This window comes from Parasteatoda tepidariorum, chromosome 11 (genome assembly GCF_982258835.1).
Source record: "Parasteatoda tepidariorum strain Cologne lab strain chromosome 11, Ptep-v5.0, whole genome shotgun sequence".
Lineage (NCBI taxonomy): Eukaryota > Metazoa > Arthropoda > Arachnida > Araneae > Theridiidae > Parasteatoda > Parasteatoda tepidariorum.
The window spans coordinates 90,073,984-90,090,109 of NC_141765.1; the positions used below are offsets into that span (position 1 = coordinate 90,073,984).

Sequence of the window (16,126 nt, forward strand, 5' to 3'; positions counted from 1 at the left end):
CAAGATGCTGCCTTTGGATGGAGGATCTTTTTGGTAAATTCATCTGCAATTTCTCTGTGCTTGCACTATCGATTTCGTTTCTATGAACCACCATAAAATCTGTGCTTTCTCTTGTGGTGTATGCATTCTCCATAATATCCGCTCGAATGAAACATCACATAGAAAAGTACTACATAGAACAAACACATCAAAAGTAAACATAACATTGCAATAGTTGCCAAAAACAAAAGAGAGAAAAATGCAATTAATAAGCAGACGCTATTTAGAAAAGTATAGATATTCAGACTAGAAAATGAAATTATCTGAAATTAACCACACGCGTAGACGATATTTACAAAAGTAAAGATGTTCCAACCCGAAAAGGAAAATATATGAGTTATTCCATCAATAAATGCCATAAGTTTGTTTATATCTTCATTACTTTATGAGTTATTGAACATCGAAATGGGTCCGGGAATTTATAAACACCCTGTATATTAATTGTGATGAGACTATTATGTAGAACCTTTCTTTTATTGCAAATTTTTTTTGAACGAGGGGAAAAGTTACAAAAGAAACACATTTTAAGCACAGAGTAAAAATTTGGCATGCTGAGCCACTATATATTTGACAGAGTTTTTTTTTTTAGATTCATTTTGAATGTATTTTATTTGCAATTCTTAATGATTTTTTCGCGAATTTTTCGCTTTACGTTACAAAATCTATAAGACTTAGAAACATGAAATTTTGAATGTGCGTAGAAAATATGCAAAAAATTGGAAAGAAAACAACAAAATACAGTTTGATTATTAGTTTTATTTTTTTATAACCGCCGTTGAACAATCGACTCAATTTTGAGTTTGCGGCTATCAATGTTTAACTCCGTAGCCTTGTAATTTTGAACCCAATCCAGAAGACAAGGGAACTGCTAGATTAGTACCTAGAAGTATTAATTTGTTATGAGAACTTGGAGGACATTGTGACCCCGACAGTTTTAACATGCACCAGTCCCCATTTTATACATGGGTATTCTTCTGCCGGCTGGATTCAAACTCTCATTCTCACGAACACGAGTCTAACGCCCTATCAACCAGTCTATCCCGGCCAAATTTATTAGTTTATTTTATAACCGTCGTTGAACAGTCGACCCAATTTCGAGTTTACGACTACCAATATTCAACTCCGTAGCCTTGTAATTTTGAACCCAATCCAGCAGTCCCTGGAGCAGGGGAGGGCCGTTATATTAATACTGTTTGTATAAATAAAAATAACTTTTCGTAAGCTGATATTATTTAATTGATGTTTATATTGAAAATATTTCTTCATTATTTTTGCTTTCTTTTTAATTATTTTAAGTACATTTGCTAAATTTTTGTGAGAGAAAAAAATTATCATTATTTATGTAAATGTTTGGCTTATATTTTTAAGGATTTATTAAAGGGTCTATTAAATATCAGAGAGAATAAATGTCATACGGGTTTAAAGTATCAGCTCTGCTCTTGATGGTGTATAGTGGCTAGGATGTGAAAGAGCAACAGTCCCGGGCATCCAGCCAAAACGAGCATTCAACATATCAATGGAACGCACTAAAGCTTTATATCAATTAGCAATTAGTTTTAGATAATTACAATTGTAGAATAATTATCTTATTATAGAGTGAAATGTTTTTAAAAGACAAATATCTGTTAATTTTTAACATTTAATCAGCGAAAAAAAAGAACCAATATTGAAATCTAACGAATTTATTATTTTTAATTACTGATAAAGTTTGTGACAGAAAAAAAAATTAAAGCCTGATAGATTTCAGAATTTTAGAAACACCTTCTAGTTATACTATTACAATCAAATAGGTTTCATCCCGGTCTCATTAGTGAATCAGCATATTTCGATATCATTTTTTGTTTCGTTCTTACTTAATATTAATTTGTTTGCGACAGTTAATTTGTATACCTCTTTTACCATTTCGAGGAGTTTAAAAATATAATATTGAGGATTTTAACTTTTTTGTATGCCTCTTTTATTACGTCATCATCACACCCACACGCAACTGTCTACACTAAATATTGCTATATTAAATGAGATAGTAAAACAAACGTGTGTAGTTATTTAAATTCTTATTTAAAAGTATTAGTTAATTTTTTTTTTTTGAACTGACAATTTCTGTCCTTTTTTAGATATTTTAAAGTGCTATTTAAAACTGCTGCATATCACATGAAAGCGTTAAATATATCATTTGTGCAATTTTAGAGTAAAATAAAAGGGAATTCTGATCCTTAGAAACAGATATGAAATAGTCCGATGATCGAATGATGGGGCAAAAAAAAACTTTTTTACCTTTTAAACTAAAAAATTGTTTATTTATAAATAATTTATTAATACTCAAATTGCTTGAAAGATGATATGTTCCCTTCTAATGACAACGAAGTTTTTTGTTTCATTCAGTCATTTATTTATATTTATTATGTCCGACAATGTAAAAAAGAAAAAAAAATTGCATTTTGGACTTCTGAGGGCCTCAGCTCCGAATAAAACTTTAAAAAAAGAAGGGGGAAAGTAGGATCTGGGGGCCCTTGTCATCTCGGGGCCCCAAGCTACAGCTTATTTAGCTTCTACGTAAATCCGGCTCTGGTAAGATGGAGTGGAAAATCGAGGACTTCTCCTAACCTATTTTCAAATTCTTTCGTCAATTGCGAAGTAAAGTTAGTACCCTGGTCACTGCAAATTACTTCAGGAATTCCGGTACGCATGAATATCTCTAAAAGGGCATTGCATGTTGTCTTGGCAAGCAAATTTTTTAGTCGGACCACTTCAGGTCATCTAGAATTTTGATCAATTAAACATAAACAATACTTATGTTTTCTACCCGAGGGTGGAACAATTTCTATAATTAAAATATTTATCGTGTGAAAAGGATATGGAGCTCTAATGACAGGGGTTATAGGAATTTTATCAGATTTTCGCTCCGGCCTTTTTAATTGACAATTTTCACAGGTTTTAGAATAATTTTCAAAATCTTTTGAAACATTAGGCCTATAAAAAGATAATTTTATGTGTTTCTTAGTTTTTCGTATTCCTAAATGATTCTCATTATGAGCTAATTGAAGAACTTTATCCCTTTACATTTAAAGTAATACTAATTGATATATTGTATCGCCACAAATTTTATCTTTATGAAATAATAAATCATCCCGCAAAAAGAAATTCTTCTTTTTCAAACTAGCATCTTTGAACGAATTCTTTAAAGTTAAATAATCTTTGTGCATTTCTCGAAATTTATTACCCCCTGAATATTCATCATTATAACTGCATAATTTATTAGTATCCGACATTAAGCACTGCACCCTGATTCACTTTCTTCTGATTGAGAAAATGAATCCTCTGGCCTCAATGAACTTTTATTCATTTCTTCCCCCACATCTACTAATGGGTCGCATTGGACTAAAGCATTTTCGATTTTGACTGAGTCATCATTTTGATAAATTAAAGAGTTATAGGCGTCCGGTGTAATTAAACAAGGGATGTTTAATTTATCTGTTGGAGCAAACAAAATATTTGAACTATAAAATAGACAATCATCAGGGTTTTTATAATAAGCAGGCAATATTGCTAATTTCGCCTCGACTTGTTCTTTAAATGTGGATTGTAAAATTATTTTTCCCTTGGCTTCTATTTCTGAAAATGGAAGTAAGGGCGTATTCAAAATAAAGATCTCAACCCCGCTATCGATGATTGCATCTATTTGTCTACTTGCAATAGAAATGAAGACTTTTTGTAACGGGTACAAATTAATTTAATTTAAAGTTTTTTTAGAACTCTGTAAATGTTTCAAATTTACATTTGTAACCTTTGCAGTATTATCCCTGGATTTATTTATAGACGTTTGTGTGTTACTTTGTGTTTTGTTTTGAATATCATTACCGGCTTTATTTGTTTGTTCATAATATTTATTTCTTCTATTTGGGCAACTCTTAGCCATATGTGACTTACTAGAACAAATATAACACTCGCGTGTGTGGCGAAAATATTTGTTTTCTCTAGTAAATGGAGATTTTCTCAAAGGTGGTGGAACATACATAGTTATTCCATTCCAATTGCGATTGTTGTTATAAGCCCTTAATTCGGTTCTCTTATCAGTTATAATTTTTCCTCGAGATATAAAATATAGGTCGCATTCTTTTGCTAACTCAAGTAGTTTAAACCATTTTTCGGACTGTCTAACATTAATATGTGAGGCTGTATCTCGATCTACTGTCTGAAACAGTTTGTCTGACACTATCAATTGCTTTAAAGTTTCAAAATCCTTTTCTTCTCTCAAATTTAAATAGTAATCGAAACTCGTATTTAAGCGCGAAGCAAATTGTATATGTGTTTCGTTTTCTATTGATGCCCTTCTAAAATTCTCAAATACTGCCTGCACGGTGGGTTCAAGTTCTCTCAAAACAATTGATTTAATCACTTCATAATTGTTTAGATCTTTCTCTGTTATATAAGTTAAAATATTAGACACCTTTTCCCCCAACAAGTTTAGTAAAATCTCTGCTTTATATTTCTCGGACATATTTTTTGTTTTAAAGGCTCTTTCTAAGGAAGTAAGAAAAAAAGCCCCACCATTCTGACTTATTCGGCGCTCGAATTGTAAATGTTTTAACGCATTTTATTAAATTTTCGCAATCCGTTTCACTGGTCACTGTAGTCTTAGACGTGTCAACTAGGTTACCTCTAATATTCGCAATTTTTAACTGCTTTTCTAATTGAGCTAATTTTAACTTTTCTAACTCTATTTCCTATTCTGATTCTCGTTTTGCTTTTTCTAACCTTTCCCTTTTTTCTTCCAAAACATTCTCAATTTAAACACACGAAAACTCAATATTAGTTTTAAATGTATCACTAGATTCAATTAAGCACTTTAAATCCACTATTTTAGCATTTTCTGGAATTATTAAACCCAATTCTTCTGCAATCGTAATTAACTCATCCTTTTTTAAGTTCAACTTAAGTGCCAGTTTTATATTTAGCTATTGCAAGAACTACACCTTAAAATCAGTAACTCTATCAACTACTCAACACACTTTCATCAAAAGCAATTCTCTAAACTAAACACTAATTTTAAAAGTTAACTAACTCCACTAAAGCAATACACATAATAAACCAAAAGCTTCAATGTTGACAAATTACAATTAATCGAAAATTCCACTTACCCCTATAACATAAATCATACACAACGAAGTTATTATTATTACTCAAAACGGGAAAGACATTGCTCTTTCGCTGTATCGGGGATCGTTCTCCAACAAACCCAAAACTGTCACTCGAAACACAGAATTAAATATTATGCTCCAGAAGTTCGCATAAATCATCTCGGGGTCTACTGACCATGTTTTGGCCATTGATAGCTCTATATTTTAAATACTTCACAAATTATATCACCACAAATGGATTGTTCTTTTTCTCACATTTTTATTGTGCTCTCTCCTTTACAATTAACACTTCTCATAATTCAATTCTTAAAATGTTTTTCATAAACAGAATGTGATAAATCTCATACTTTAATCTATGCTCTGGTTCTCGTATGAGAGCGTGCTGTGATATCGCATTGTCGAAACAATAATTTCTCCGATCCCTTGACTCCTCCTACGAAAGAACCTCTTTACTTCACTGCCACTTCGTGCGAACTCTTACATATTCACTACCTCTACACTTGATCACTGCACCAACACAGCATGGAGGCATGACAGTCATATTTTAAGATTTTTTTCATTAAATTTCCAGCGTCTTTTCTTTCATTGAAATAACGGAGAAAGGAAAGATCAAAAATTTTCCATTCAATTGCTCACCAATCCCCTGGTTTTATAATTGGAATAGGAATCAACCATATCTCAATTTAATGAAAGCAGCTTTATAATAAATTTTAGCAGCTTTATAATAAATTTTCAAATATAATATTTTAAAGCCTGGCAGCTTTATAATAAATTTTCAAATATAATATTTTAAATTTTTTTTTTAATTTTAAAAGAAGTTCATGATGGTTTTCATGATTCAAAAACGGATTAGCAAGCTATAACGCCACAGTTAGTCTTCTAATTTTTCAATATTTTATTGCAATTAAGGAGAAGCTGTCTATTTTATCAAGAAAGTATAAATTGTTAAAACTTTGCTGCATTTATTGCATTGTTTTATAATTTCATAACTCTTATTCTTAGTGAATGTATTTTATAAACTAAATTATCTTAAAGCAAACTGCTGAAATTAAACGGAATATTGCAGAATTTGTTCTTTCAAATGTGATTTAGAAAGTTAAACAAATTTCAACATACATAAACAAAGCGGGAAAGAAACAAAAATGTCGCCAAAACTTTGCCTGAAACATAGTTTTATATCTAAAATTTTAGAAAATGATGTCTTCATAATTTAATAACTGAGAAATTAAATGTTTAATAAATTTTAGCTTAGATCATTCACCGATTGGTTTTATTATTGGGATAAGAATCAACCATATCATTCTGACTACCTACAATGCAGATTTATAATATATTTTTAATTATAATATTTTAAACGTATTTTTAAGTTTGAAAAAATTTCATGATGTTTTTATTGATAATACTATTACTAAAATTTCTTTAAAAAATTTTTAGGAACCATCTAGAGTTCTACAGAAGAACACAAAACGTCCTAAAAAGGTTGTGGTATTTTTTACTTTTATTTGTCATCTTATGTTGCCTATTCAAATATGTATTTGAATACATAACAATTATTTTTTTATTTTCAAAATTTCTAAAGCTAGGATGATTGTCACACTGTTGGCAACTTTTTACAATTTTACGTAGAATTTCACATTATAAATATTAATATTATTGTGATAAACTTAAATAAATGTATCTTAACTAATTTATGAAAATAAATGAAACGTGTGAATGATGTAACACAGTAATGTATTCTCTTTTGCCTCTAACTATCTATTCAAGTGTCAATAAAAGGGTTGCTAGCAAGTTTTCGTTACCAGTTTCCTGTATGTGGCTTTAATGAAAGTAAATTCAGGCAAAAAAAAAATATATATTTGAGCTTGTAATTCACGATTCAAATGCGGATTAACAAAATTAGTGGAGTAACATGCTATTACACCACTGCTATTCTTCTAATTTTTTTCAATATTATGTTGCATTAAAAAAGAAGCTAACCATTTTATCAAGAAAGCATAAATTGTTAAAAACTATGCTCCATTTATCACATTGTTTTAAAATAATCCTTCGTAACTATTTTTTCTCCCTCAATTTTTTTATTTTATAAGTTTTTTATAAACTAAATTTTTCTAAAGCAAACTGCTGAAATTAAAATGAATATTGCAGAATTTGTTCTTTCAAAAGCAATTTAGAAAGTTCAGAAATTCAGCATATAAAAACAAAGCAGGAAAAAGACAAAAAGTTCACCAAAACTTTGCCTGATACATAGTTTTATATCTAAAATTTTAGAAAATGATGTTTTAGTTATTCACAACTCTGTATTATTATGTTTAAATTTTTTTCTTACTTTTCTATATTTACTCATATGATTGTTTAAAAAGAGTTTGAAGTTTTTAAATAGTTTTTAAAGTTTTTCTTGCATCCTAATGCACCACACTAAAAGGTCGTATTTTAAGATTTTTTGCATGAAATTTCTTAGTGTCTTTTCTATATTTCTTCTCTTTCATTGAAATAACGGAGTAAGGAAAGGTCAGAAAATTCTTCTTTCAATCGCTCATCAATCCCCTGGTTTTATAATTGGAATAGGAATCAACCATATCTCCCTGTCTGATTATGTGGCAGTTTTATAATAAATTTTCAAATATAATATTTTAAATATATTTTTAATTTAAAAAAATTTTAAATATTCAAAAACGGATTAGCAGGCTATAACGCCACTGTTAGTCTTCTAATTTTTTCAATATTTCATTGCAATTAAACAGAAGCTGTTTATTTTATCAAAGAAGTATAAATTGTTAAAACTTTGCTGCATTTATCACATTTTTTTAAAATTTCATAACTCTTATGCATAGTAAATGTATTTTATGAACTAAATTATATTAAAGCAAGCTGCTGAAGTTAAAAAGAATATTGCAGAATTTTTCTTTCAAATGTGATTTAGAAAGTTAAAAAAATTTCAACATACATAAACAAAGCAGGAAAGAAACAAAAACGTCGCCAAAACATTGCCTGCTGCATAGTTTTATATCTGAAATTTTAGAAAATGATTTCTTAATAATTTAATAACGGAGAAATAAAATTTATAATAAATTTTAGCTTAGATCGCTCACCAATTGGTTTTATTATTGGGATAAGAATCAACCATATCATTCTGACTACCTACATTGCAGATTTATAATATATCTTCAATTATAATATTTTAAATGTATTTTTAAGTTTGAAAAAATTTCATGATGTTTTTATTGATAATACTATTACTAAAATTTCTTAAAAAAAATTTTTAGGAACCATCTAGAGTTCTACAGAAGAACACAAAACGTCCTAAAAAGGTTGTGGTATTTTTTGCTTTTATTTGTCATCTTATGTTGCCTATTCATATATGTATTTGAATATTTAACAATTATATTTTTATTTTCAAAATTTCTAAAGCTAGGATGATTGTCACACTGGTGGCAACTTGTTACAATTTTACGTAGAATTTCACATTATAAATTTTAATATTATTTGTGATAAACTTAATTAAATATATCTTAAGTAATTTACGAAAATAAATGAAGCATGTGAATGATGTAGCACAGTAATGTATTCTCTTTTGCCTCTAACTATCTATTCAGGTGTCAATAAAAGGGCTGCTAGCAAGTTTTGGTTACCAGTTTCCTGTATGTGGCTTCAATGAAAGCAAATTCAGACAAAAAAAAAATTTATATTTGAACTTGTAGTTCACGATTCAAACGCGGATTACCAAAATTTGTGGAGTATCAGACTATAACACCTCTGCTAGTCTTCTAATTTTTTAAAATATTTTATTGCATTAAAAAAGAAGCTGGCCATTTTCTCAAGAAAGCATAAATTGTTAAAAACTATGCTCCATTTATCGCATTGTTTTATAATAATCCTTCATAACTATTTTTCTCCCTTAATTTTTTCATTTTATGAGTTTTTTATAAACTTAATTATTGTAAACCAAACTGCTGAAATTAAAATGAATATTGCAGAATTTGTTCTTTCAAAAGCAATTTAGAAAGTTCAGAAATTCAGCATATATAAACAAAGCAGGAAAAAGACAAAAATTTCACCAAAACTTTGCCTGATACATAGTTTTATGTCTAAAATTTTAGAAAATGATTTTTTTATTATTCACAACTCTATATCTTTATGTTTAAATTGTTTTCTTACTTTTTCTATATTTACTCATATGATAGTTTTAAAAGTATTTGAAGTTTTTAATTTTTTTTTTTGCATCCAAATGCACTACACTAAAAGGTCATATTTTAAGATTTTTTTCATGAAATTTCCTAGTGTCTTTTCTTTATTTCATTTCTTTTCTTTCATTGAAATAACCGACTAAGAAAAAGTCGAAAAATTTTCCATTAAATCGCTCACCAATCCCCTGGTTTTATTATTGGAATAGGAATCAACCATATCTCCCTGACTGCCTACCTTGCAGCTTTATAATAAATTTTCAATATAATATTTTAAATGTATTTTTAATTTTGAAAATACTTCATGTTTTTATTTATATTCCTATTACTGAGATTTCTTAAATAAATTTTTTAGAAACAGACTGGATTTGTACAAAGGAAAAGAACTACAGTTCCACGGCAGAAGACAAAATGTTCTATAAAGGTTGTGATATTTTTTAGTTATATTTGTTATCTTATGTTGCCTATTCAAACATTTCAAATATGTAATAAATATATAGCAATTTTTTTTTATTATCTAAATTTTCAAAGCTAGGATGATTTTCACACTAGCAACTTGTGATGAACGATTGTGGCAATTTGTAACAGCTTTTTGTAGAATATCACATTATAAATTTCATATTATTTGTGATAAACTTAAATAAACAAATCTTAACTAATTAATGATAATAATTTGAGCATGTGAATGCTGTAACATAGTAAGAATGTATTCTTTTTGAAGAGTGTGAAATGGAAAATAGATTAATTGGTAAACACAAAGATCAAATAAATGATATTAATGTCGGAAATTTCCCTGAACACTTTTAGTTTTCTTTTTATATAAAAATAAATTTCAAGATTACGTTAAAACATAATACTTTTACTGCATAAACTTTTATATATTTGGTTTTTTTTTTTTTTTTTTTTTGGTAGAATGGGCCGCATGAAAATGTCTTGGAATTGTCTCCTGCCGAAAAAACGCTGCACCTTTTAAATGTAAGTTAAAGTGTGACTCAATTTAAAGTAAAAAATTATTGTCAAAAAACTTTTGATTAGGTAAGTAATCAAATCATATATTAAAGATCAGTTATAAGTTTGAAACAGCAATATTGAAATGTTCTGAAATGATTTAAAAAAATTTTTACTTTATTATATTACTTAATGTCGGAATGTCTGTCAGTGTTTTCTGTCTGTTTTAAAAAATATATAATCTTAAATATGCTAAAAATTGTATTAAAAATTTCATCATAAGATATGTCCCACTCAAATAACCTTTATTATATTCCTTAAATGAACTCAAGGAAAATCAAATTCATAAATTCTGTACACAAATGTATATTTACTGACATTTCTTACTTAAATAGGAAAAATACTACCATATTTTCTGGTGAAAGCGCCGCTTATCAAAAAATGGGAAAATTTTTTAAAGAAAGTTACCATAAGTGTTGCTCTGGCACAAGTGCCGCAGCAGAGCTACACCGCGCATATCAGCATCCTTATCGAAGAGACCTTTGAATTACCATCTGTATAATAGAAAAAAATTTTATGCATTTCATAAAATAAGGTTTTAATTTCTAAATTATTAAAAAAAATTAAAATCCGTTAACAGGTCCGTTCATTTGCTGTTTAGGCAAGGCTGAACTATATTATCGTTGATACGGGTTAATTTGGAATAAGCGTGCTTAATAAATAATCCTTATAAATGGTCTGAAAATATTGTTAAGTACAACAAAATATTTTTAAAAACAGCAAATAACCTAATTTCTAACTTATTTGGGGGGAGAGAATGGCCTAAAATGCATTAACAAAGGGTTCACATGAAAAAGTTTTCTTTTTCAGAGCAACAAAACGATTTGAAATAAAGTTGTTCTTACCAGTTGGCACTGTGCCAAAAAACAGAAGAGCAAATAATTAACAGGAAATAAAATTTTATATACTCAGCTGCGCTGATAAAAACCTTGCGTTGGGAGGGTCGGAGTTTGAGAGAAAAAGGTTAGAGAATCTCAAATGTTTAGAAAATAAATTATTCTTCTATGATAAAAAAAATAATTCAACCATATTTAGCGGAAAAATTAGCACTACAACTGATTACAGAAATCTGTAAAATAATGTAATAAAAAAAAATTCCAAATTTAAGCTAAAAATTTTTTAAAAAATCTATTTAAAAGTTTATTACATTTAATAATTTGAGGAAAAATTAATTATAACAAAACTACTAAAAATAACGAAATAACTAATGATAACAGGGATAAGAAATAACTAAGTGCTCCAAAAAAATTCTGACGTAGGAATGAGCGAAGCAGAAACGAGTTTAACTTTCACAATCTTTGGGGGTGGAATTTTAGTGGGTAGAATGCCCTCTCGTTCAATGGAAATAACACAATATGACTTAGCTTAGAAAGAGAGAAGAAAATGTTTAAAAGAAGGGTGTACCCCACCTCCTCCGCTTGTCATTTCTACTTAAGCTGTTTAGGAGGATTAAATTGGTTAATTTTTAAGGGGTTGGGGAAAAGAAAAGGGGATATAGTATTGGACTCCTATCTGGCATCCTGAAATTCGGCCCTTAATCCAATCTAATTTTTTTAGAGAAATTTTTAATGATAAGACAAAAAATAAATCAGTTATATTCTCTTTTTATTTGGAATTTTATTCTGTTGAATTAAGTAACTTTATTTTATCTTTTAAAAATAAAAAAGCATGAAAAAAAATAATAAATCTGTGTCAAACAAAACATCTGTTACTAAAGCAGTTTAAAATAAAGTGAAAAAAACCTGCATTTCCAATGAACAAAATAAAGAAATGCAAGTTGGAAGAAACTGATCAATCAATCTTGACAGCTGTGCTTGTGCTCTACTGGTTTGGCCACACCCAGTTGACATTAAAACTACCATGTGGAGTACAAAATGAGTCCTATCCCTTTTACGTTTTTTTTTTACAATTCGATTTATTTATTTCTTATTTTGCGGCTTTTTTTATTAGTTATTAACTGTTTGTTTTGTTAATAGTTAGCTTGTTTTTTTTCTCATCATTAGTTGTTTGCTTGTTTTTTATCGTTATTAGCTGTTAGCTTGTTTCTTGTAGTTATTCATTGTTAGTTTCTTAGCATTAATTGTTACTTTTTTTTTGTAGTTACTTGTTGGCTTCTTCTTTGTGAGGTGAGCGTTTTTCGTTGAAACAAAATGTTATCTAAAGGAAAAAACAAGAACTAAGAAACAATTCTTTCTTCGAAGGATTCGGATTATTTCTTCTTGATTGTATTATATAGATTATTATTTTAATTAATAAAATTTCTTAAGATGGGCCAGTTTTAAATTCACGCCATCATAATCTATGATCTAAACTTAACTAAATTTATTGGTTTTTCTGAAATTTAGAGTATAATTGAATTATAGTAATATATGGGGGCCATATTGGAATTTCCGAAAGAGATCCAAAGTTCGGCAAATTCCGAAATACGGAATTTCGTCGGTCCCATGAATGCCGGATTTGGGTCCTATTACTTCCTTACCTGTTCGCTCCAATTACAATTGCCAAGGTGCTAAGTGGATTTCTAGCTTGCAATCTCTCTTTAAGCTGGGGGTGGATACAAGATGCATACCTTTTAAATTGATTTCCTTATGCAATGGTTTTCTTAATTATTATTTCGTCTATTTATTTTCTTGCTGGCTGCTGCCGAAAGTTTGCTTAGAATTGGCAATTATTCTGCAGCAGATTTCCATACGGGCGAATATTTCGTCGACTTCGTTATTAATTTTTTTAATAGCGTTTCTCGCAGAAAATTATTTCCTCTTAAATAATTCTCTTTGATAAATTCTTTTGCTACTAAAAACTACTTCATTGGAAGCGCCGCATGTGGGGAAAATGTTGTTTTTTTTTTCGATAGCACTGCCACGCTTTCAGCAAAAAAATACGGTAAGTAAATAAGCAGAAGAAAAAAGTTCCATAAAGATTTATCTGTGACTTGAAATGTATGATCCTTGAAGGTAGTAACATCAATTTTTCTCTAATTTTAAATTAGTGCATTCTGAAATTTAGCCACAAACTTAAACTGCTTGTCTGTAGCATATACAGCCCTAAGAAAGATACTCCCTTTCATTTTCATTATGATTGAAATCAAAGAACAAGTTAGATCATGCAATAACGTGCATACTTTCATCCCTGAAAATCCATAAATATCTTATAAATTTATATGAGGCATGTTGCTGCAGAATCCAACCTTTCCCTCTATCTATTCAAGTGTCAATTGAAGGCTTCCTCTCTAGTTTTGGTTATCAGTATACTGTATGTGGTTTTTAATGAAAGCAAATTCAGGCAAAAAAAAATTTATATTGAAGCTTGTAGTTCATGATTTAAACGCAGATTAACAAGATTGGTGGATTAACAGGCTATACAGTGGATTAACAGCCCTATGAAAGATACTCCCTCTCATTTTCATAATGATTGAAATCAAAGAACAAGATCAACCATTTGATTATGTGCATAATTTGATCCCGGAAAATCAGTGAAGATCTAAAAAATTGATATGAGTCATCTTGCTGGACACTCCAACTTGGACTTCCAACTATCTATTCATGTGTCAATAAAAGGGTTCCTCGCTTGTTTTGGTTATTAGTATCCTGTATTAGGCAAATTCAGGAAAAAAAAACTTTTAATATTTGATTTTGTAGTACATGATTCAAATACGGATTAACAAGCTATAACACCACTGTTAGCCTTCCCTTTTTTTTAAATATTTTACTGCAATTAAAAAGAAGCTGACTATTTTATCGAGAAAGTATAAATTGTTAAAAACTTTGCTGCATTTATTGCATTTTTTTAAAATAACCCTTCATAACTCTTATTCTTAGTAAATGTATTTTATAAACTAAATTATCTGAAAGCAAACTGCTGAAGTTAAAAAGAATATTTGCAGAATTTGTTCTTTCAAATGTGATTAAAAAAGTTGAAAACATTCAACATACATAAACAAAGCAAGAAAGAAGCAAAAATGTCGCCAAAACTTTGCCTGGTACATAGTTTTATATCTAATATTTTAAAAAATGATGTTTTAATAATTTAATAACAGAGAAATAAAATTTATAATAAATTTTATCTTAGATCGCTCACCAATTGGTTTTATTTTTGGGATAAGAATCAACCATATCAATATGACTACCTAGATTGCAGATTTATAATATATTTTCAATTATAATATTTAAATGTATTTTAAATTTTGAAAAAAGTTCATGATGTTTTTATTGATAATACTATTACTGAAATTTCTTTAAAAAAAATTTTAGGAACCATCTACAGATCTACAGGAGAACACAAAACGTCCTAAAAAGGTTGTGGTATTTTTTACTTATATTTATCATCTTATGTTGCCTATTCAAATATGTATTTGAATATATAACAATTATTTTGTTATTTTCAAAACTTCAAAAACTAGGATAATTTTCACACTAGTGGCAACTTGTTACAATTTTACGTAGAGTTTCACATAATAAATTTTAATATTATTTGTGATAAACGTAAATAAATGTATCTTAACTAATTTATGAAAATAAATTATGCATGTGAATGATGTAACACAGTAATGTATTCTCTTTTACCTCTAACTATCTATTCAAGTGTCAATAAAAGGGTTGCTAGCAAGTTTTGATTACCAGTTTCCTGTGTGTGACTTTAATGAATTCAAATTCAGGCAAAAAAAAATTTCATATTGAAGCTTGTAGTTCATGATTTAAACGAAGATTAACAAGATTAGTGGATTAACAGGCTATACAGTGGATTAACAGCCCTATGAAAGATACTCCTTTTTATTTTCATAATGATTGAAATCAAAGAACAAGATCAACCATTCAATAATGTGCATAGTTTGATCCCCGAAAATCGGTGAAGATCTAAAAATTTATATGAGTCATCTTGCTGGAGAATCCAGCTTGGACTTCCAACTATCTATTCATGTGTCAATAAAAGGGTTCCTCGCTTGTTTTGGTTATCAGTATCCTGTATGTGGCTTTAATGAAAGCAAATTCAGGCAAAAAACTTTTAATTTTGGAGTTTGTAGTTCATGATTCAAATACGAATTAACAAGCTATAACACCACTGTTAGCTTCCCTTTTTTTTAAAATATTTTATTGCAATTAAAAAGAAGCTGACAATTTTCTCTAGAAAGTATAAATTGCTATAACTTTGCTGCATTTATCGCATTGTTTAACAATAATCCTTCATAGCTCTTATTCTTAGTAAAAGTATTTTATAAACTAAATTATCTGAAAGCAAACTGCTGAAATTAAAAAGAATATTTGCAGAATTTGTTCTTTCAAATGTGATTAAGAAAGTTAAAAACATTCAACATACATGAACAAAGCTGGAAAAAAAAAAGAAAATGTCACCAAAACTTTGCCTGGTACATAGTTTTATATCTAAAATTTTAGAAAATGATGTTTTAATTATTCTCAACTCTATATCTTTATGTTTAAATTGTTTTCTTACTTTTCTATATTTACTCATATGATAGTTTAAAAAGAGTTTGAAGTTTTTCAATAGTTTTTAAAGTTTTTTTGCATCCAAATGCACCACACTAAAAGGTCGTATTTTAAGATATTTTTCATGAAATTTCCTAATGTGTTTTCTTTATTTCTTTTCTTTTCTTTCATTGAAATAACGAAGTATGGAAAGGTCAAAACATTCTCCTATCAATCGCTCACCAATCCAATGGTTTTATAATTGGAATAGGAATCAACCATACCTCCCTGGCTGCTTACATAGCAGATTTATAATAAATTTTCAAATATAATATTTTAA

General features: G+C 28.7%; 1 protein-coding gene across 40 annotated transcripts in view; it reads left to right on the forward strand.

Moving 5' to 3' along the window:
* The window catches only part of LOC107452993 (uncharacterized), an 87,366-nt gene that overhangs the window by 38,615 nt on the left and 32,625 nt on the right, over positions 1 to 16,126 (forward strand). For 22 of the 40 annotated variants that reach the window (XM_087154866.1, XM_087154872.1, XM_043051434.2 and 19 more), the window contains 5 exons: positions 6,612 to 6,656; positions 8,441 to 8,485; positions 9,714 to 9,782; positions 10,271 to 10,333; positions 14,617 to 14,661. The exons of 3 other annotated variants lie outside the window; for them this stretch is intronic. In XM_087154866.1, coding sequence (XP_087010992.1) covers positions 6,612 to 6,656; positions 8,441 to 8,485; positions 9,714 to 9,782; positions 10,271 to 10,333; positions 14,617 to 14,661 — 267 coding nt within the window. The remainder of the gene's footprint in view (positions 1 to 6,611; positions 6,657 to 8,440; positions 8,486 to 9,713; positions 9,783 to 10,270; positions 10,334 to 14,616; positions 14,662 to 16,126) is intronic. 15 more of the 40 variants (XM_071187909.2, XM_071187903.2, XM_087154881.1 and 12 more) reach the window with 4 other exon arrangements.